General features: G+C 39.7%; 1 protein-coding gene across 2 annotated transcripts in view; it reads right to left on the reverse strand.

The window, feature by feature from the left end:
- Window positions 1-23,359, reverse strand: part of KDM2A (lysine demethylase 2A) — a 113,751-nt gene extending 90,392 nt beyond the window's left edge. The window contains exons 1-2 of one of the 2 annotated variants that reach the window (XM_047823475.1): window positions 23,223-23,359; window positions 21,860-21,984 (exon numbers count right to left, since the gene is read on the reverse strand). In XM_047823475.1, the coding sequence (XP_047679431.1) occupies window positions 21,860-21,901 (42 nt within the window). In that variant the 5' untranslated portion in view covers window positions 21,902-21,984; window positions 23,223-23,359. Of the gene's footprint in view, window positions 1-15,302; window positions 15,425-21,859; window positions 21,985-23,222 lie in introns of those variants that run through there. The other variant, XM_047823476.1, reaches the window with a different exon arrangement.
- Window positions 23,360-23,594: the final 235 nt, after the last annotated feature.

A 23,594-nucleotide genomic window follows, 5' to 3' on the forward strand; every position in this document is an offset into this window, starting at 1 on the left:
CCTGTTTCAGATTCTGTGTCTCCCTGTCTCTCTCTGTCTCTCCCCTGCTCATGCTCTGTATCTTTCTGTGTCTCAAAAATAAATAAATGTTAAAAAAATTTTTAAAAAAAAAGAAAGAAAAATGAGACAGCCAACCATTAAAAAAAGTCAGATGATTAGGGAAATTTGAACAATAAAGATATTAAGAAATTTTTCAGAGGCATCTGCCTGGCTCAGTAGGTAGAGCATACAGCTCTTGGTCTTGGAGTGGTGAGTTCAAGCCCCACAATGGATGTATAAATTACTTAAAACTAAAATCTGAAAGAAAGAAAGAAAGAAAGAACAAAAGAAAGAAAGAAAAGAAAAGAAAGAAAAGGAAGAAAGAAAAAAACTGTTCATTGTTTTACTGAGATACTGGCAATATGGCTATGCTTTTGAAGTCTTTGTGTATTACAGAGAAACATGGATGAATCTCACAATGTTGGGCAAAACAAGCCAGACACAAAAGAATACACACTATATTATTCCATTTCTTAAAAGCTCAAAATGAAGTAAAACTAAATTATAGAGCCAGCAGTCTCCACTAGTGAAGAAAAACAAACCAGTGACTGGGAGGGGCATGAGAAAGCTTCTGAGGTGGTGGTAATTCCAAATCTTGACCAAGTGGTAGTTACCAGGGTATTCATTTTGTGATCATTCACTGAACTATAATAAATTTACATTTTATGCTCTTTTCTGTATGTGCATTATACTTCACAAACAGTAAATTTTACTTTTACTATTTACTTACTAAAAACTTAGATATAGGGGCGCCTGGGTGGCTGAGTCGGTTAAGTGTCCAACTGTGAAATTTCGGCTCAGGGCATGATCTCACGGTTCATGAGATCTCACAGTTCTCTCTCCCTCTTTTTGCCCCTCCCCCACTTGCACACACAGGCCCTCTCTCTCAAGGTAATACACTTAAAAAAAAAAAAAAAAAACACTTAGATATATATAACTTAAATATATACAGATGAAGTAAATGAACCTATCTGGGATTTAATTCAAAATAATTGAGAGGGAGTAGAGGACTGGGGTGAAAGAAGAGTTCCTCATGTTAATGATTTTTGCAGTTGGTGATAAATATACAGGAATTTATTATTTATTACACTATTCTTTACTCCATGCATGTTTAAATTTTTCCATAAGTTTTTAATGTTCATAACCTTAACTACTTCACTTCTAGGAATGATAAGAATATACTAGAAACACAGAAAAACAAATATATAATTAAGTTCACTGTGTTATCTTTAACGCCCCCAAAAGCGAATATAACCTAGTGCCCAATAACAGAAAAGTGAGCAAATGAACTATAGAAGGTCACAGTGTAACTTTCACAAAAGTTTAGTGACCTAGAAATGATCATAATAAATTTTGAAAGCAAGATATATAAAATTATATCAAGCATAATCTCAGCTACATAAAATACTTTTATGCATGGGAAAAAATTGGAAGATATGCTAAAATGGTGATGCTGGTTAAGTCAGGGATTATGAGTGACCTTCTTGTATTTTTCACCACCAGCATTTGTCACTTTTATCACTGGGCGGGGGGAAATCCTCTTAAAAATATTGATTCTATCAAAGTAGAGGGAAGAAAGCAAGAACACTAATAAAGAAGTCATCACTATTATATTCAAAAGACTGATCAGTATGGAAAAAGGTAAACAAAATTTTACCCATGGGAAAATCCCATTTGAACTTTTCTCAAGTCCTTTGTATTATCCCTATATTTAATTAGAATTCTAGAGTACAACTAGCCAATAAACTATTTTTAGAATTTAATAGCATATAAAAAAGCATTATACACCCAAAGGAACTTCTTCTTTTCAGAAACTGAATAGAGACTATTTCACAGCTAAGCCAGTGTTTCTGGTTTAAAATCCCGTGGCAATGAACCTATCAGATGCTTGTGAAATGAACAGACACATTTTGATTCAAACAGACATGTGTCAGCTTGCGATTCTACTCCCATTAGAGCTTTAGCAGAAGCCAATGAATTTTATTAATATAGGCAGGTACACATAATCATTCAAATGATTATAATACAACAAGATTGAGAAATTTTAGCCAATAGTTGTTTTCAGATGGGTCTTAAAACTAAGTCTTTCATCAAATAGCTAGGTAATTAGAAAACTCTCAACCTATGAAAAATGAGAGAAGGCTGTTCTTACAGGGGGGAAGGCTGAGAGTCATAGAGATGTGCTATCTCCCCACACCTAAAACCATCACACACACATGTGACCATGGCTTAGAAATTCCTATTCTGCTTTTACCCAGTGGAGTTCTTTGGCTCACAGCTGGTACAAAGTTGGCACAAGTATGGGGCACCTGGGTGGCATAGTCGGTTGAGTGCCTTGACTTTGGCTCAGGTCATCACCCTGCAGTTTGTGAGTTGGAACCTGGCATCGGGCTCTCTGTTGTCAGCACAGAGCCTATTTCAGATCTTCTGTCCCACCCTCCCTCTGGCCCTCCCTCACTGGTTCTCTCTCTCAAAATAAATACACTTGAAGAAAAAAAAAAGATGGCACAAGTATCAAGAGAGGCTGTCCTGAATGGGCTATTACAATGGCCACATGGATTCCATAAAAGGAGAAAAGAAGTATAATTTATTTATTTAGAATTATAAAAACCTTTAGTAAGGCTTTGTACGGAATTTTTACAATGCCCCCTTTTTTTTTTTTAATTAAACTCTACACCCAATGTGGAGCTCAAACTCACAATCCAGAGATCAAAAGTCACATGCTCTACCAACTGAATCAGGCACCCTCAGAATTTTTTAAATATAGAATCTAGAATAATTTTGTACCACATATGAAGAACTGGTAAAAAAAAAAAAAATAACAAAAAAAAATAAAGAAGAAAATAGGTATCTCCAAATGTGTCCCCCATAACATAATGCTAGGGACAGTTCCTAGTATTTTCATAAATGACATAAAAGACAACATGGGGTAACAATACAAACAGAGGGAGATAAATTGAGAAAGAGCTCACAAGCCAAGTGGATGAATGTTGTATAATTAGCCTTTCACTTGGGCAAGTGTAAGGGAGAAGGCCTAGAGAATAATACATACAATAATTAATCTGAACTAGTTTTATCCAATAAAAAGTCACCCAAACCTATGCTGACACCTTATTACGTTAGCCAAGAATCTCTGGTAGGGTTGTTCATAAAGTACTCTCCAAAAGTGGTAAATTAAATACTACCACAGATGTAAAGATTAATATAAATAAATCAAAATTATATTTTTACCTCTGTATAAAACCATGGTATTCTCTCCCAGTCAATGGCACCACCCATCAACCAACAACTAAAGCCAAGAACCCAGAAGTCACCCTCCTCTCCAAGAACATCGAATGAGATCACCAAGTCCCATCAACTCTGTGTCAAAATACCTTGACTCAGTCTAGCCTCTACCTCCATTCTTGATACCAAACCTCTAGTTATCATTTCTTTCTAAACTATTATAATAGATTCTTAAGGCGCCTGGGTGGTTCAGTTGGTTAAGCGTCAAACTTTTGATACCTCGTGAGTTCGAGCCCTGCATTGGGCTCTGTGCTTATGGCACAGAGCTGGCTTGGGATTCTGTCTCTCCTCTCTGCGCCTCACCTGTTTGTGCTCTCTCTCTTAAAATAAACAAATAAACTTAAAAAAACAATAAAAGTTAACTATAATAGTAGATTCTTATTTCATTCCCTTGCCTCTGCAATTTTTCCGCTACCAGCCTATCCTCCACAACACCCTCCAAGGGCAATCTCTCTAAAACAAAAGCATCATCAGGCCTCTTCCACATTTACAGTTCCTCTAACATCTTCCCATTTCCAATTGAATAAAGTACGTACAACATTACAGGATTGACTTTTTGCTTCTCAGATTCCCTCCCATCCTTATGTTCCAGTAACTCTAAACTACTGGCAATGCTGTTTTGAGCTTGTAACGCTGTCTCATACGCATTTGCCTCTGGACATGCTGCTTCCTCTACTTGGAATTTCCTTCCTTGCCCTCTGACATGCTCGGACCATACTTAATGTTCCAATACCCAACTTAGTAGTTTCCTTCTCATTCTCTCCTTTCTCTTGCCTCTATACTTTGTACTTCTTAAATTTCATTTATCACAGTATAGCACAATTATTTGTTTATATGGCTCTTATCAGACTATGAGGAGAGGTTACAAGATATTCATTTCTATATACGCAATACATTCATTAAGCACCAACAGTATGCCTGACAAAGTTTGTTAAATAAATGAGCACAAAGCCAAAAAGAACAAAACTTCTGAACCTATAATTCCTGTAGTTTTAATAACCACACTAAAAAATAGTTAACAGGTAGGAAAAGATGTGGAGAAAGGCAATTATAATAATTAAAGAAAAAAAAGCAACTTCCATGTAAGGAAAGACTAAATAGGCTTCTTCAATTTAGAAAGTCTGAGATGTTTTATAACTAAAGGTACAAAAAGAAAACGGGACGATACTGTTTACTAAATCCTGAAAGCATGCAACCAGGCAGCAACACAGTATCTTAAAAGGAGTTCTTTTTAGGAATTCCATTTCTAAAAAATTCCCTTTATTTAAACTCAAGGTATTCAGCCAAAACAATGGTGGAAGTGGGCCACATATGAAGCACTTAGCATGATGCCAAGCACAAAATTTACATCTGAGATATATATTACATGGTTTCTATCAGTAAAGTGTGCAACTCCCTCTACAGGAAGTCAATGAATACCAACAATAAGCACTTTTCAGTCCACAACAACCTGTCGCAGGTAACACTGAGGCAGACGTTTATTGCTAAGAAAGCACCTTGGTAATCACTATATTGTACATCTGAAACTAATTTAACACTGTTAACTATACTAGAATTAAAATAAATAAAATAAGCTCCTTGGTATAGAAAGTGAATGAGCATGTACACCTGCTACAGCAAAAAAGCAACCTCTACTTTTTGATATGTCTTATTCTGCTATACCATTCACTCAAGTCTGCCTAATTAAGGCCTGTACTTTATCTTCCCTTCCTTTAACCAATCATGGAGAAGTTTCCACTGACAGAAAGCCATGTGTGTGTGCTAGGTGCATATATAAAGATATAAATACATACACACACACACACATTTCGCTTTTGCTAGCAGCATTAAGCAGCAGTCTTCAAATACTTCTGGACTGCCTCTCATTCAAAGACACTCTGGCTATACAGCTATGATCAGTAGCTTAGAAAAATGTCCAAAATTCAACATATGAAGAAAAGTGTTTTTGTTTTTTTTTAATTTTTTTTTTTAATGTTTATTTATTTTTGAGACAGAGAGAGACAGAGCATGAATGGGGGATGGGCAGAGAGAGAGGGAGACACAGAATCCGAAACAGGCTCCAGGCTCTGAGCAGTCAGCACAGAGCACGACGCAGGGCTCGAACTCACGGACAGTGAGATCGTGACCTGAGCCGAAGTCGGATGCTTAACCGACTGAGCCACCCAGGCGCCCCTGTTTTTTTTCTTTAAAAAATTTTTAATGTTTATTTTTGAGAGAGAAAGAGAAAGAGAAAGAGAAAGAGAAAGAGAAAGAGAAAGAGAAAGAGAGAGATCATGAGCAGGGAAGGGGCATAGAGAGGCAGACACAGAATCCGAAGCAGGCTCCAGGCTCCGAGTTGTCAGCACAGAGCCTGACGCGGGGCTCAAACTCATCAGCTATGAGATCATGACCTGAGCCAAAGTTGGATGCTCAACCGACTGAGCCACACAGGCACCCTGAGAAAAGTTAAAACTTTTTTTTAAACTTATTTTTTAAAAAATAACTTTAAGGGGCACCTGGGTGGCTCAGTTGGTTGAGCGTCTGACTTCGGGTCAGGTCATGATCTCAGAGTTTGTGGGTTTAAGCCCTGCATCCGGCTCTGTGCTGACAGCTCAGAGCCTGGACCCTGCTTCAGATTCTGTGTCTCCTTCTCCCTTTGCCCCTCCCCCATTCGTGTTCTGTCGCTTTCTCAAAAATAAGTAAGCATTAAAAAAAATTTCTTTTAAATAAGTTTAAGCTATGAAGCTTAAATTAGAGTAACTATAATTTTTTTTTTGAACACGCAGAAAACAAACTAAAATAATTCCACTGGTTCTCAAACTTTACCATCTACCAGAATCACCTGGTGGGCTTATTGAACCCAGAGTGTCTGATTCAATAAGTTTGGGGTAGGACCTGAGAATGTATTTCTAACAAGCTCCCAGATGATGTGGTCAGGAGCACTTTGAAAACAGCTAGTTTAAACAATTAGAACTGAGAAAGACCTCACAGATGAATAACATAAAGCCTGAATAACTACCACAGTCTTTCTGATTACCAATCTAAGGTTCTTTCCATTGTCAGGGTTCAGCTATTATGTTATAAATATTTCATGTATCTTTAGGAAATGCAATTCTGTCCAATTCAACAGACATTTTTCTGAACACTTATATAAGGCATGATCCTTGCCTTAAAGAAGTCTACTCTAGCTGGATGAAAAGAGACTCACTGTCAAATAATTACAACCCAAAGTGACTGGTCCCACAACAGAAATGCATGTAATGTGCCTCAGGAATGTAACTGAGGAGAACTCCAGAGAAGACTATCTGGGGACTTTGGAGGGTAATTAGGAGCGTACCAGGAGGACAGAACGGGGTGGGAGGGAGAGCATTTTAGAGATGCACATTCACAGAAAAAAAAAAAAAAAATCTATCAAGCACCTACTGTGGACCAGACACCGTACTAATTATGGGGATAAAACAGTGAGAAAAGGTATGGTAGTAGCCTTTAATGAGGCTTGCAATCTGAAAGGGAAACAAACAATAATTCAAGTAAACATAAAGTGGCAATTTTGATAAGTGTTATGCATAAGAGATATTTTATGAGAATGTATAACAGGAAGATCTAGTCAAAGAAATGCTTCCCTACAAAAAGGGTCTGAAGGATGGTACCTTGGCATTCTATACAACATGTTCAAACCTTTGTGCCTAAGAATGTTTGTAGACACTATTACTGTTAAAGTGAACACTGTGTCTCCTTTCAAAGTTCAAAAGAGGGATATTGGTAGGCTACTACTCAACTCTACAAGACAAAAAGACTGTCAATTAGCTTCTTCACACTGCCTGGCAATGACTATGAATACTCATGCCCATTATCTAGGAAACCCATTTCCCAATATCAACAAACAGGGGAACTTTACTAATTATGAAAATAGCCTAGTGAACACAGTATAAGAGCAAGGGTAACCAGATGGTCTTAAGAAATGAGTAGTGTGTTCCTTCTTTCTCTATCCAGTGACCATAACAAGTGAAGCAATCAGACATGGCAAATTCTTGTTCCTTGTCTCCCTTCTCTTTGATTCTGTTCTAAACATCACCCTCCTCATAACTGTGAGCACTCAACCACAGAATGGAATAGATTAATTTTATTACATTATGCTTTGTCTTCATAAAAAGTTAACCAACCAGCAATATGAGTCTTAATGATGTAAACGGTACTATGCTATGTATATGCCAGGGAAACCATGCCCTGTCCTCATGGAGCATACAATATAGACATAATTAAATTTTCTACCTTGGGGGCACCTGGGTGGCTCAGTTGGTTGAGCAACCAACTTCAGCTCAGGTCATCATCTCACAGTTTGTGGGTTCAAGCCCCGCGTTGGGCTCTGTGCTGACAACTCGGAACCTAGAGCCTGCTTCAGATTCTATGTCTCCCTCTCTCTCTGCCCCTCTCCAACTTGTGCTGTCTCTGTCTCTGTCTCTCCCTCAAAAGTAAGTAAACATAAAAAAATTTCTATCTTGTACACAGTTAGACATCATGAGAGATACGGAAAAAATTATGAGGATTCGAGAAAGAGGTTTCCTTCTACACACAGGACTAAGGAAGCAGTATCACAAATGAGCTTTAGAAGATGAGAACTAAAGGGGCACCTGGGTGGCTCCATCGGTTAAGTATCTGATTCCTGATTTCAACTCAGGCGTGATTTCAGGGTCGAGACTGAGTCCCGCATTGGGTTCCATGCTGAGCATGGAGCCTGCTTAGGATTCTAGAAAGGAAGAAAGAAAAGAAAGACACAAAGAAAGAGAAAAAGGATAAACTTTACCTTTAAAAAACAAAAAATGAGAACTAGGGTAGAGACAGGGAGACAAAATAGCACAAGTGTGTGGAAAAAAACAAGAAGGTAGCTTGGTTTGGCTGGAACATATATAAGTTAAGAGTAGCTAATAAGACTATAGTCAATTAGGGCCTGAATATCAGGCTAAGGAGTTTGTGCTTACAATGGCAAACGCTTAAGTTAACCAAGGACTTATAAACAATTTCCAAAAAGTAAGTTTTATTTTCACTAATTCCACACATGAAAAATTAAAGTTCCCAGGGGTGCTTGGTTGGCTCAGTCGTAGAGCATACAATTCTTGATCATAGGATCATTGAGTTCAAGCCTCACATGGGGGGTAGAGTTTACTTAATAAAAAATAATAATAATAATAAAGAAATGAAGTTAAAAAAAGGTAAGTTTAATAAGCTGAAATTCAAAGCCAGGTCACATGAACCAAAGCCTAGTGTCCCTCCCATACCACCAGTGACTACAGAATGGGAAAGCTACAGAGAATAGGAACAACACGATCAGAACCTTGGAGCATAAACATTAAGAAATGACGGAGGGGGGCGCCTGGGTGGCGCAGTCGGTTAAGCGTCCAACTTCAGCCAGGTCACGATCCCGCGGCCCGTGAGTTCGAGCCCCGCGTCGGGCTCTGGGCTGATGGCTCAGAGCCTGGAGCCTGTTTCCGATTCTGTGTCTCCCTCTCTCTCTGCCCCTCCCCCGTTCATGCTCTGTCTCTCTCTGTCCCAAAAATAAATAAAAACGTTGAAAAAAAAAATTTTTTTAAAAAGAAATGACAGAGGGACACCTGGCTGGCTGGCTCAGTCAGTAGAGCATCTGACTCTTAACCTTAGAGTCAGAATTCAAGCTCTACATTGGGCGTGAAGTCTACTTAAAAAATAAATAGTAAATAAAATTAAAAATTTTTTAATTTAGGGGTTCCTGAGTGGCTCAGTCGGTTAAGCGTCTGACTTTGGCTCAGGTCATGATCTCACGGTTCGTGAGTTCAGGCCCCGCGTTGGGCTCTGTGCTGATGGCTTGGAGCCTGGAGCCTGCCTCAGATTCTGTGTCTCCCTCTGTCTGTCCCTCTGCTGCTTGCACTCTGTCTCTCACATTGTCTCAAAAATAAATAAACATTAAAACAAATTAAAAAAAATTTTTTTTTTAATTTAAATGGCAGTGGGAACTATCTAACAATGAATACTAGTAATTCATCGGGTCTTAGCTACTGATTAAACATGAGGGATAACAGACAAAGGAGTAATAGTTGATAACACCATTAAAAAAAAAAAAAGCAGTGGTCTCTTCCATCTTAAAATATAACACACAAAAACCTAAGAGAGCCTTCTCTGGATCCTACACTTTAACTTGTAGCTACAACCTGCTCCCCTTCCCTCTTCACAGCCAATGTCTCTAAATGTCTCTTCTTTCATGATGTTTAATGTAACATTTATCTGATGTGTTCTGCTCCCAAATGCCACTGAAACCCCTGTTTAGTCACCATTAACCTCTATGTTGCCAAATCCAATGAAAATCTCAGCCTCTGGGTAGCATCCACCTCACCTGACCACTGCCCCTGTTTTTTTACTTCTCAGTATGAAATGTTGTTTATGTAGCCCCTTCTTCTGTCATTTTCCTGACCTATAAAATTGAAATAAAAGCACCTTCTTCATAGTTATGAGCATTAAGTGAGTAAAAATACACTAATGCTTAACACGGTGCTTGATAAACAGTACCACAGTTTCCTGTCTTCCAAGATACCAGTCTCTCTTGATTTTCCTCATACTTTTCTGCACACCCCTACCCCCCACAATACCTTTGTAAGCTTACTCCACGTCTACCCAACTTCATTGACCATACCTACGCCAAAGAGACACAACAAACCCTTCTTGTGGCCCAGAACCAGTTACCTACTCAACAGTTCCACCAGATGTCTCATAGGTATCTCACATTCAATCTATCCAAACTTACTCAAAACTGAGCTTATGTTCTTCCCTTCTATCTCCAGCCCTGCCCTTCCTTCAGTGTGCCCTATCTTTTTTTTTTTTTTTCCAACGTTTATTTATTTTTGGGACAGAGAGAGACAGAGCATGAACAGGGGAGGGGCAGAGAGAGAGGGAGACACAGAATCAGAAACAGGCTCCAGGCTCCGAGCCATCAGCCCAGAGCCTGACGCGGGGCTCGAACTCACGGACCGCGAGATCGTGACCTGGCTGAAGTCGGACGCCTAACCGACTGCGCCCCCCAGGCGCCCCCAGTGTGCCCTATCTTGATAAAAGGACTACACCACAAGCCATTCACATGAGAAAACCTTGAGAGGCATGTTTACATGTACCCCCTTAAACTCACCCTCCCATGTATCCAAGGAACCAAAGTCCTATGATTCTATTTTCTAAATATTCCATAACCTCCCGAATTCCACTGCCCGCATTCGCAACTATATTGCCGTCTTACCTCAACCACTGTAGTAGCCTCCTACTTGGCGTCATCAAATCCATTCTCCCTCCCTCCCTGATCCCTTCCCTATCCTGCAGCTGTTTATCAGTCCACCCATATTAGTCCTCTGATAAACTTCTGCCTTCCCACCATCTTCAAGATAAAGCCTTACTTGACCTGACCCCTGACTATCTTGTCAAGATTTTAACTCTCTCCTCCAACTACTTCTTTGCACTACACTAGCCTTTTTGGTCTTGCTTGGTTGGTAGGTTCTTCAAACACATCAGATTCCTTCCAATCTCAGGGTTTCTGCATATGCTAATGACTTCCTTTTTGACTGGTTACCTCTTACCCTTCTGGTCTCAGTTTTACTTTTTAAGTTTACTTACTTTTGGGCGGTGCGGGGAGGTAGGGGCAGAGAAAGAGGGAGACCAAGGATCCAAAGCCGGTTCCATGCTGACAGTGGAAAGCCCAACACAGGAGAGCCCAACACATGAACCGCGAGATCATGACCTGAACTGAAGTCGAGCGCTTATGCCCAACTGAGCCATCCAGGAGCCCCCAGGTCTCAGTTTTAAAGGCTTTCTCAGGAAAAGTGTTCTCTGATGCCTCCTCCCACTCCTGAAGTTTAGATTAGGTCACCTTATTATATATTCTCACTGCATCCTATATTTACCTTTGTAGTCCTGTGCATAACTATAATTGACATTACTAGCAGAAATATTTAATTACTGACTTCCCCACCGGACTGTAAGCTTCATGACAAAAGGACCATGCCTGTCTTGCTCATCACTGTATCCCAGTGTCTTTGTTTGGTGTCTGACACAAAGTTATAATATTTTCTCATTCATACCACAGGATTTTAGATTAGCTGGTCCCTCTACCCAGAGCTCTTTTGACACAGATTTGGTCCCCTAAGCCCTTGACCTTCACAAGAATGACTCCACACATCCTTCAGGTCTCAGTCACAAAATGCCATCTTCTCAGGGAGCCTTTAGTGATCATCTAATCTCAAGGAGCAATCCTTACCCTAATAAGTACAGATGACCCTTGAACGACATGGGTTTGAACTGCATGGGTTCACCTACATGCAGATTTTTTCTGATCAACACAGCACAGTATTGTAGATGTATTTTCTCTTCCTTATGATTTTCTTTACATTTTCTCTAACTTACTTTATCATAAGAATACAACAGGGGTGCCTGGGTGGTTGGTTCAGTTGGTTGAGCGTCTTAATTTCAGCTTAGGTCATGAGCTCACAGTTCGTGGGATCAAGCCCTGCAGGGTCTGCACTGGTAGCATGGAGTCTGCTTGGGATTCTCTCTCTCTGCCCCCACTCCTGCTCATATTCACATGCATGCGTGTGCACACTGTCTCTCAAACATTTAAAAAGAGAATACAACATATATATAACATACAAAACTTATGTTAATTGACTATTTATGTTGCAGGAAGGCTTCCAGTCAAAATAGGCTATTACGACTTAAGTGTTTGGGGAGTCACTAGTTACACATGGATTTTCAACTGTGCAGAGGGTCACTGCCCCTAGCCCCCATGCTGTCCCAGGCTCAACTGTATTTCATCAACTTCTTAATTTCTTCAAAGCAATCAGCACTATTTGAAAGCACAGTATTTGGAAGTTCTAAAAAGTAAGGCCCAAGTAGCTGGCACAGTGAAAGCACTGAACAAACATTTATGCGAATGAATCTCCTGAATGAGAAAAGATTACCTGGGGAACACCCAAAGTTCAGCAACAAAACATATACAAACTGTCCTTCAACAAAGTAGAAAAAGAGGCAGTACAGTTTAGAAGGCTTGGTAGCCAGACTGCCCACTTTGGATCCTGACTCTTACTCTTGTTGGCTGGATAACCTAACCTCAGACAAGTTACTTAATTGTACTTGCCTCAGTTTCCAAACCAGAAAATGGGAATCACAGAACCTATCTCAAAGGGTTGCTGAGAATTAAGTCAGTTATATGTGTAAAGTGCAGCACCAAGCACACAGTATGCACTCAATTAATGTGTACTATTATCCATCAGATCGGACTTTTTCCTACCTTGTTTTAAATACACAGGGTGACTTTTCCTTTATCTTATCCACTCAAAAAGGCTCACCTTTTTTTTTTTTGTTTGTTTGTTTGTTCACCACACAACTCCAAGGGCACCTTTCAGATAGATTCAGATATCTGAATGGCACCTTTGGGAATTGTGCAACATGGTAGCACCATCCTCAAGTTCTGGCAACCCCCTCCCCTTGGATTATGATGATCAGAAGATAAAGATGATCAAAAGACACAAGAAACAGAGAAGTACTTTGGAAACTATGAAAGTACTATACAGTGATCACTGTATTTATGAATCTACATTCTCTTGAAGTCACTGTCAGAAACAAGAGTGTGTTGGCCAGATTACTGCCCTGACAGGAAAGAGTTCCTAGCTTCCATGATCCATGGATCATGGAATTAGATGGAAGAGATGGATTAAGGTTGGGGCTACCCTGAATTCACACTGAGGGCCACAACCAGCTCATGAAGTTGTTTCTTAAGAATGGTCATAGGGTATTGAGCTACAGGGCAATTCATTATATTTCAATATTTGCTCACATCAATACCACAGCTTTTATCTCATTTTTCTATCCTTCAAAGAGAATATCAAAAGGAAATTTCTTGTTGTAACTTAATTATTGATCTCAAGACAGTGCATACTTACTTACTTTGGTTATCCAAATAAGCTGATTTCAAGATAAATTAAAAGGAGTATTAAATTGGCACCTGGGTTGAGGATTTTCCATAACCATTTAGTTTTTGACAATTGACAACAAAACCCTTCATACTTACTTTGGGCAAAGCCCTAGGGAAACGCAGTTTGAGAAGGCTTTTGAAATGTTCTGTGTTAGACTTAAAACTCTTAAGATTAACAGCAGAAAATCAGGATGGAAACATAGAACCTATCTACTGGATATTTCTCTTTAAATCAGGGTTTTCAATCTCACACTGTTGTCATTCTGGACTAGATAACCCTCCTCTGTGGGGGGTTGAGCTGTGCATTTAGGATATTTTAACAGCATCCTTGGCCTCTACTCACTAGAATACCAGTAGTACTTCCCTAATCTGACAATCAAAAATGTCTCCAGGGGCACCTGGGTGGCTCAGTTGGTTAAGCATCCAACTTCAGCTCAGGTCATGATCTCACAGTTCATGGGTTCAAGCCCCATGTCAGGCTCTGTGCTGACACCTCAGAGCCTAGAGCCTGCTTCAGATTCTGTGTCCCCCTCTCTCTCTGACCCTCCCCTGCCCACACTCTGTCTCTCTCTCTCAAAAATAAATACACATTAAAAAAAAATGTCTCCTGATATTGCCAAATATCCCAAAGAGGCAAACTCACACCCAGTCGAGAACCCTTGCTTTAAGTAATCTGTTCCAATTTTCTAAAACATCTACCCAATATTCTCTCCTCTCCCTTTCAAAACTCCTTCCTTTGGGGCACCTGGGTGGCTCAGTCGGTTGAGCTTCCAACTTCGGCTCAGGTCAAGATCTCACGGTCTGTGAGTTCAAGCCCCGTGTCTGGCTCTGTGCTGACAGCTCAGAGCCTGGAGCCTGCTTCAGATTCTGTGTCTCCCTCTCTCTCTGACCCTCCCCCACTCATGCTCTGTCTCTCTCTGTCTCAAAAATAAATACACATTAAAAAAAATTTAAAGTGGCGCCTGGGTGGCTCAGTCGGTTGAGCGTCCGACTTCGGCTCAGGTCATGATCTCGCAGTTCATGAGTTCAAGCCCCACGTCGGGCCCTGGTGCTGACAGCAGAGAGCCTGGAGCCTGCTTTAGATTCTGTGTCCCCCTTTCTTACCACCCCACTCCTGCTTGTGCTCTGTCTCTGTCTTTCAAAAATGAATAAACATAAAAAAAATTTTTTTTTTTAATTTAAAACTCCTTCCTGATCTTCCTAATAACCCAAACTTAATCCCAGGGTCCACCTTAATTCTTCATTCGCCTCCCAAATCCTCAGAAATCCCTAAGTACAATTCCCTCTATGACAGGTCAGTTCTCTTGTCGAAACAGCTGGTGATTAAGATGATACTGAAACTCAGCACTTGTAATCCCCAATCAAGCACTTTTTTCCATCATAACATGCTGCTAGCCATCAGTCACCAAGTTTTGTGAGTCCTTCATTTTTCCTCCCTTTCTATTTCTATTAACTATTCCCCAGAACAGTGGTTCTCAAACTTCTGCATGTATCAGAATCACCTGGCCTGTTAAAGCACAAATTGCTGGGCCCCAACAGAGGGTTTCTAATACAGTAAATACAGAGCAGGGTCCCCCAAATTTGCATTTCTAACATGTTCCCAGATACCCAGATAATGCTGATGCTGCTGGTGAGGGAACCACACTTGGAGAACCACTGCCCTAGAGCTCAAATACCTATCACCTTCAGAGATAACTTATTTCAATATTCTTTTGGACACATCCCAGACCTGAAACTGCAAAAATATTACTCCTAAAACACCACTTTGATCAAATTGCTATTTGATTAAAAACAAACCACAACTTCCAATGGCTCTCTATGGTCCATACCTGGCCTTCATAATTGTTTAAAGTATGTTCCCCACATTATGAACAGTGCCTCCCAAAACAAATCTACTTTAGTCCTATGAATCTAATGAGCATCCTCAGGATAGGCCTAAGGAGTGTCCCACTCCATAGTAAAGCTTATGCTGTCTTTACCTCCTGTAAGGCCACCCTCTTCCCTCCTCCTCTCTACCTACCTGAAGGAGGCCTTCACCACTGTATCTGCCAAAACCACTCGCTTGGTCACTATCTGCTGCCTTCTATCTTTATGGTTTAAGTTTTTACCAAGTACTCACAGATAGAGAAAACCCCCAAGAACCTAAAATTTAAAACAGAAAACAATGATATGAGTGACATGCATAAATAAAAGGCTTGACATACACACAAACTGCACAAATACTGCTGTTTTAATAGATCAAGTGCAATAAGCTCAAAGTTCACAAAAAGAATGTGCCAACTTTTTCTAAACATGATAAAACACTGACTGTCAAATATTTGTAGCTATCTCATTTAGGATGTTAGGATCTGTGAGGGAAGAAATTTTAAAAGCAGTTTCAAAAAACGAGAAAGTACTTAGTCTGCAACTTTCTACAACAGGAGTGGCTATCATTTGTTTTCTGTATGAGATAACACTGCTAGAAAGATGACAAGGTGTGACACAAGAAACATGGGGTTCAAGGTCTGGTTCCATTCCTCACCAACTTTGTGATCTTGGCCAAGTCACAGGCTAAAGGTTCCATTTCCATTAAAAAAAAAAAAAAAAGTTTAAAACTATACCATCTACCTTATAGGCAGTTTTGAGAATTAAATAAGGTAATGTATATGAAAGAACTCAGCCTAGTATGTGGCTCATAAATGCTTACTGAATTCTAACATTTGTTGACATAAAAGCACAAAGCAACAATATAGGATTATTCCAAAAATGAGATTACACAGAGCAAATTAATGAAAACTACAGTCAAGGATGTCCACTTCCCAAGAAGAAAAAAAAATTTTTTTTAATGTTTATTTATTTTGAGAGAGAGAGCGCGAGCAAGCAGGGGAGGGGCAGAGGGAGAGAGAGAATCACAAGCAGGCTCCATGCACAGAGCCTGACATGGGGCTTGATCTCATGATCCATGAGATCGTGACTTGAGCCAAAATCAAGAGTTGGATGCTTAACTGACTGACCCACCCAGGCGCCCCCAAGAAGAAAAATTTTGCAGGACATAAAATAATGCCATGTCTCTCTGTATGGTATACAGTAAATATATCAATTCTTTGGCTTAATGATCAAAACCAAAACTTGAGAATAACACAAACACCATCACTTGCAACTTTGCAACGTTAAGGCTATCTAAAAGCCAGCTAAAACCTTGAAATAGAAGATTTAGGACAGGATTAGAGGTAGGAGAACTTAAAATTCAGAATGAGCTTTTAAAGTTAACATTTTTTCATTTGTAATGGCCCAAACACTATAAATATGTAAATATGTTCATCTGGGACGTGTGCTAAGCATATACAATATATATACAGATATAATATACATACATATACATACATATGTATATATATGTATATTATATCTGTATATATATCGTCATAGCTTAAAGCTTCTGGTTCGAGGCACCTGGGTGGCTCAGTTGATTAAGCATCTCACTCTTGATATCAGCTTAGGTCATGATCTCATGGTTGTGAGATTGAGCCTCACGTCCATGCTCAGCGTGGAGCCTGCTTGGGATTCTCTCTATCCCTCTACCACTCATTCTCTCTCTCAAAAGTAGCTTCTGGTTCTATGTACACTGCAAGACATACCCAGGTATTTGGCTCATCCCCAGTCACCAAATTCTCCTCCATTCCAGTGGCTTATTCCTAGCACTCAAGAAATTGGTAGCAAAGAAAAGTATTTATCAGGGCTTTCAACAACATCAACAAATACTTATTGAGCCCTTTCTGTGTTGTAGACGGAGTACTTTCTCTTTTTTTTGAGGCTACTTATTGAGCACTTTCTATGTGTAAGGCACTATTTGAAGCATCCAGTATATACCATAAACAAAAAGAAAGTCTCAACTCTCAAGGAGCATATACTCCAAAGGAGAGAGATGCACAAACAAACAAACAAGTATGGTACTGATTAGTGCTCAGCAAAATAAAACAAGAGAAAGTGATAGGGCTTAAATACAGTCCTCATTATGTGTCCCTAAAATATAGCTTACTGTGGAAGACTGATGCATAAGAATAAAGAATTAGCTCCCTCATTATTTGCATTTTGAATCACCCAAAAAATGGGCAACAAGTTTTTCCTACATCATCAGTAAGGAGGCTGCAACACTCGGAACAATGTACTCCTCCACCAACACAGTTGAAGGTTAAGTCTAATGAAATAATTATAAGTAAGCAAATTCAACAATTTAGATCGTCTTAATTTTTTTCCAGTTGTTAACGGTATGATACTTTCATGCTAGGAAAAAAAATGGCTTAAAACTAGGATTTTATTTTGCCTGGTCCATTCTTGGTCAGAATAGACCTTAGTGTGGTCAGAAAGACCACTCATTCAGAGTAGGACTGTTTGCAAAAGGGATGATCTGGTAACTGCTGCTGAATCTGGGAAGACAATTTTTAAGGGTAACCCAAAGAATGGTGAGAATATCACTAGAGCTTCAGTGCCCCCAGTTTCTTACAAAAGATAAATGATTTAGCTGTTTCGAAGAAAACCGTATGTTGGGAACATTAACAGTACTGAACATCCAATATATAAGAACATCCTTTAGAATATCTCTTAATGTCATCATCAAGATTGACAAGGAAACTGAATTCTCCAGTAAATCGACAACTCCTTCTTCAGATAACACCACTAGACTTAGGCGAATTCAGGAGGAAAAATATTCAGGTTACATAATTTCTTTTACCAGGAAGTATACTGTCTTCACTTTCTTTTACAATGATTTAGGTGTCCGTTTGTTTCTACAATTGCCTTTGGCAGAAGCTAATGAATTTTTTCCATACTAAATGTAACAATGTGTACAAAATATTATACACGTTGAAGGCACATATCATGATCCAGTGTATTAAAATATTTAACAAGGGCCATCTCTTCCAATAAAAGTGGAAAAAGTCCCATGTTAAAGTGATACTACATAGCATAGAAATCTTAAGCATTTAAATGCACATTATTTTGCCCTTGATTTTCTATGCAATAACAAGGATTGCTCTGGATTGGTATGATTTTAGAAACCTGAAAGATCATTATAATTGCTAAGGATTTAACTTAACATTTTAGATTAAGAAACTGTAAGGTATTATACTGAACATTCCCTACAAATAAATACTTAAATATACACGGACAGTAACAAACATCCAAAACTGCTCCAACACTTTGGCTCGTGAAATCAAATGGGAAAAAAAAAAGTTCTATCTTCAGTACTTGTCAATATTTCTCAATAAGGTTCTCCATCTAAATTTACCAGAAACACAGAAATAAATCCTCTTTACCTCAGGACAACCAAATACCCACCCATCGCCAACACTGAAGCTTCTATCCCTCTCACTGGACTACCCTTTCAAGTGTATCAATTTGCCTTAGAGATCTGGCTTTGTTCTAGGAATCTATACACAAAACTACTAATCTTCTCATTAAAAAACAAAACAAAACAAAACAATGTCTTGCTTAGGAATAATCAAACATTGTTCGCCCACCCTTGTCATTTCCTACTCTGCAAAACAAGCATTCTCGCTCCAGAACGTAGAGCGAATATCCCAAATGTACTGCATACACACCATCTTCAAAGGTACAATTTCCCTTCCACATGTAATAGTAAACAGATTGGCAAAAGGTATGCCATTTTTTTTTAAACGAGCTGTTTCTGACTTTAAAAAATGACAAAGAGGATACAAACATAATCAAAACTTGCCAAATTCAGTCTATGCACTTGAGAAATAGCTACATCATCAGCAAAAAGCACTGATATGATCTATTGTTAGATCATTACTATTAGCAGTATTCTTACTAACAAAAATACAACTTTTTTTTCTTAAAGATAGGTAGAAGGTCCAAAATACAAAAAAGTCATTCCAAAATGAGTCTAGACTCAGGCTTTTAATTCTGGTATTCTGTTCTCTCTCTCAAGAGGCTACTTTGAAGGTACATCACAGAGGGATGCCTATTTAGGTTTTGTCCCCTAAAACAACATGGAAGTAACATTTAAAAACACTATAATCAATGTATTAGATAATTCCATTCAATCTGACAAATATATATTATACGAGACCATGCAAATTTTAATCACTAAGCCAAATAAGTAAACCTGTCATTTGTCTCTTTCAAACTTTATCCTCTATGACCAACAACTGCAAAACAAAAATAAGTTCTACACTTTAGCCTAAAGACAAGGTGTTAAAAAATAGTTAACTACTATAAAAATCAGCCTTTATAGTCTTAAAATTCCTCAAGTAAGATCTAACTTAATCAATGTTGGATCAATAGGAGCACTCACCAGAGAGAGAGAGAGAGACAGACAGACAGACAGACAGACAGACAGACATGAAGTTTGGTAGGCAAACTTGTCACTCAAATAAGCTGCCAACATGCTCTCACATCAAAAAGTATGGTATAGAAGGGATTTACACTTCAGATATAATTTGGTCATGTAATCTTAGAAAGGAAAATACATGGGACGCCTGGGTGGCTCAGCTGGTTAAGCATCTGACTTCAGCTCAGGTCATGATCTCACAGTTAGTGAGTCTGAGCCTTGCGCCGCAGGGGTCTGTGCGGACAGTGAGGAGCCTGGAGCCTGCTTCCGATTCTGCGTCTCCCTCTCTCTCTGCCCCTCCCGTGTGTGTGCGAGCTCTCTCTAAAATACATGAACATTTAGGGGCGCCCGGGTGGCGCAGTCGGTTAAGCGTCCGACTTCAGCCAGGTCACGATCTCGCGGTCCGTGAGTTCGAGCCCCGCGTCAGGCTCTGGGCTGATGGCTCGGAGCCTGGAGCCTGTTTCCGATTCTGTGTCTCCCTCTCTCTCTGCCCCTCCCCTGTTCATGCTCTGTCTCTCTCTGTCCCAAAAATAAATAAAAAACGTTGAAAAAAAAATTTTAAATACATGAACATTTAAAAAAACTAAAAAAAAAAAAAAAAGGAAAACAGACATCAGTCACTCTAAACTTCAGAATTATCACCCAAAATTCTAAATAAGAGCCCCCAAAATACCTGATGTACCCTCTTATACAACACTGCTACAATAGCACATGAACCAAAAGAAAAAATATGCTAGATAAGGAAAGGGTTAATGTGTGCAACAGGTAGCACTTTATGATTTAAAAAAAAAAACAAAAAAACAACTTGCCAGGACAAAAGTCACAGATTCCTTGGATCTCCTTACTGCTACCTCCCTATCTTAAAAATGTTAAAAAATGTGAAGAACTTTTGCTAGCTGAAGAAAAGGCTCTTCCTTTGGAAGACTGGATCCCAAGATCCAAGATCCCTCAGGTATTTATGTAACAGCTCAACAATTCTTATAGGCCTGACAGGATACAAATGAATTCCCCATATAGAGCTGGGAATAATCACCTGGGAAGAGAATTTTGCAGCATCCTTTCTTCCACGTTCCCAAAGCTTGAGAAATGTCAAAACAAAAACCAATCCTTAGCACACAAAATTTCACTACTGATACACGTAGTTTATTTCTAAAAGCTAAAGAAATGTATTCTCAATACACAAATTGGGAGACAAGAGGCAAATCTCTGAAATAAGACTTGCCAGAACATACGCCTGCTAGATATACTTGCCAATGCACTCCACACCTTTGTAAGAGTCACGTTTAAAAAAAGAAAAAGTAGCCTTTTCTCAAAAAGAGTGGAGATCATCAGAAAATAAGATTATAGAATCACTCTTCCCACCCCCCCCCAATTCAGTCTAAAATGAAGACCTAAAGAAGACCACCACAAATTCCTTCAGTAATCTTCTAGGTCTTTCAGTTTACCAAAATTCACACAGTACAGACAATTCTTTGGGTTTCCCCAAACCTTACTCTACAGACACAAATTCAGATTTCTGAAATATATGGTGAGAATATTAATAAAGTTCTCTTTCACTAGGAAATACCAAAATCAAATTCTTAAACTCCAATAGGGAAACCCTGAAAGTAGGTCTTAAAGCAGCAAGCATTCATATGCACACACAAGGAAATTCCCTCCAAATCATTACTAAGTAAAAATTTCTTTCAACAAGATGCATCTCATATTTCCCTCCCAAAAATACAAAACACAGAACTTTTGGTATTCCACATTTTCACTCAGTCCCCACCAACCCTCTAAACCTATCAGTATTACTTGTGTGTTAAAAAATAAAAATAAAAATCCATAGTTCTACTCCCCAGCTCAAAGCCACAAATCCTGACACACCATAATCTACAAAATGATACAGAACTATCCTTCCTCAGTTTCGCCCCTAAAGTTTACATTCGAATCTAACTTAATCAGATTACGTATCAGTATTGCAAAATTAGTAATCCTTGTCACGTTGTAATCCATAAAATCCTTTGATTTACAATAGTTTGTATAGAAATTAAGACTACATATACAAGTCCATTTCCAAACAGGATGAGTATTAAGGCTCTAACTGCTTGGCCTAAAAACCAAATGAATATACCTTCTTTCCTCTGGTACACAGAAAAGCCACCTGAAAAGTTTTAATGATAGTAGGTTCACAAATAGAAACAAAATAGTTATTGTGCTTCAAAATTGGAAAAAAAAAAAAAAAAAAAAGAGGATAAAATACTAACCAATCTCTGGCTGTAACGAATCCTTTCTTCTTCGGGTTCCATCTCTCACTCTTCTGTTGAAATTACTGTAAAGAAACCACTCCAGGGCTGCCTTCCTCTTCCTCCTTAGGAACCAGATTGCAACACTAAAGAATAATGATATGAGCAGAGATGAGAACTCATCCTCAAACTCAAGCTTTCTTTCAGAGAAAGAAGATTTAAGATACGTGTAAGTTAAAGGCTGACAAATCTGGTTCCTCTTCATCAGTCTGAGACCCCCTCTGCTCTCGGGCAAGTGGTTCCATGTCATGACCAACATTAATCACGTTACAACTGTCCGAGGCCTAGGCAAAAGGAGGTGATGCTGGTTTCAGTTCCTGGTGGATGGGCCACACCACTGTTTCTCCCCACAGGACTACAATAAGCAAGCCTCCCCTTGATGGCAGCGATAGCAAAAAAAAAAAAAAAAAAAAAAAAAAAAAAAAAAAAAAAAAAGAAGAGGTGGGGGGAGACTTTTATCTGTAGAGAGCTGACCAGGTGAAGCAGGCACCGAACTAATCCAGATCCCAATCAAATTAGTTCTCTCTCAATGGTAATTAGAAACTAAAGGGGGGGGGGGAGGGCAGACTACATAAAAAGAGGACAAGAAATCAGGATTTAAAGAAAGATTCCAAAACAATTTCCCATACCCCTCTAGCAAAGCCGTACACAATCGTCGCCTTCCTTCCCAGACTCCCTGGATCTTTTCATTCCCAAACCAACACTCCACCCCAACCAAGATGTGTACAACTCCGAAACAAATTCAAGAGAGTTGCATATCAGGTTCAAAAATTCCATTAGATCCTTCGGGATAAAGTAATAAAATGAGCGACTCCATCCAGAGAAATAAGTAAAATACATCTTTTGCAAAAATTACGACCGGTTTGCACCACGGTCGATCTATAATACCAAGAAAGGTTTTTCTTCTTTCTAAATATTCTCAAGGATAATGGCTTCCATAGGGAACGCCGATTTTTTTTTTCTCCTTTTTGTAACTACATTACAGCCACGTTAACAGCATCCTTTCAAAACTGCTCCAAGACCAGAGGACCCAATGACACAGTTTGCAAGAGCAGTTGGTGGCAGAGCCCTCCTAGAGGAAGCCCTTGTCCCAAGTCGGGAGGGAAAGAAACCGTGTTTGCACCCCCTGGGCGAGTGTCGCCCGGGACTGAGAGCTGCCAGGGCCGGCCAGGAAAATGGCAAATCTCGCCGGGATCCCCGAAAGGAAAGGCGTTTCAATGGTTCGCCCATCGGAAAAAGAAATAGAAACTTTACATTAAGACTTTAGACACCACGGTGAACCAAACTTCCAAGAGGGGGGGGGGGCGCGGAGGGGGAATCTCACCGGGGATTTTGCTCGTGAGTTCTTGTCCAAGTGAGAAGTAAAAGATTCCAAAAACTGAGAGGAAAAATTAAATCCCAAACGTCGTCTTCGGTTTTTTCCGTGGATCGACCCACTATCCAGAGAGGGTCAGGGCGACCCGGAAAAGAGGAAACAGTTGCTGAATCAAACCTCCTCTTCAGGCTTCGGAGACCAGCAGTCGGAGGCGTCAGGAGAGGGGAGCGCGACCCCTCGGCGCCGAGCCCGGGGCGCCCCCGCCTCCCCCGGGCCAGCGGTCAGCAGCCCGAGCCCGAGCCCCGAGCCAGCCCCGGCCGCGGGGAGCGCCCTCTTCGCCGTGCCCTAGGCAAGCAGCCGCCCGGCCGCCTCCGGAGCCCA

The sequence above is a fragment of the Prionailurus viverrinus genome, chromosome D1 (assembly GCF_022837055.1).
Source record: "Prionailurus viverrinus isolate Anna chromosome D1, UM_Priviv_1.0, whole genome shotgun sequence".
NCBI lineage: Eukaryota > Metazoa > Chordata > Mammalia > Carnivora > Felidae > Prionailurus > Prionailurus viverrinus.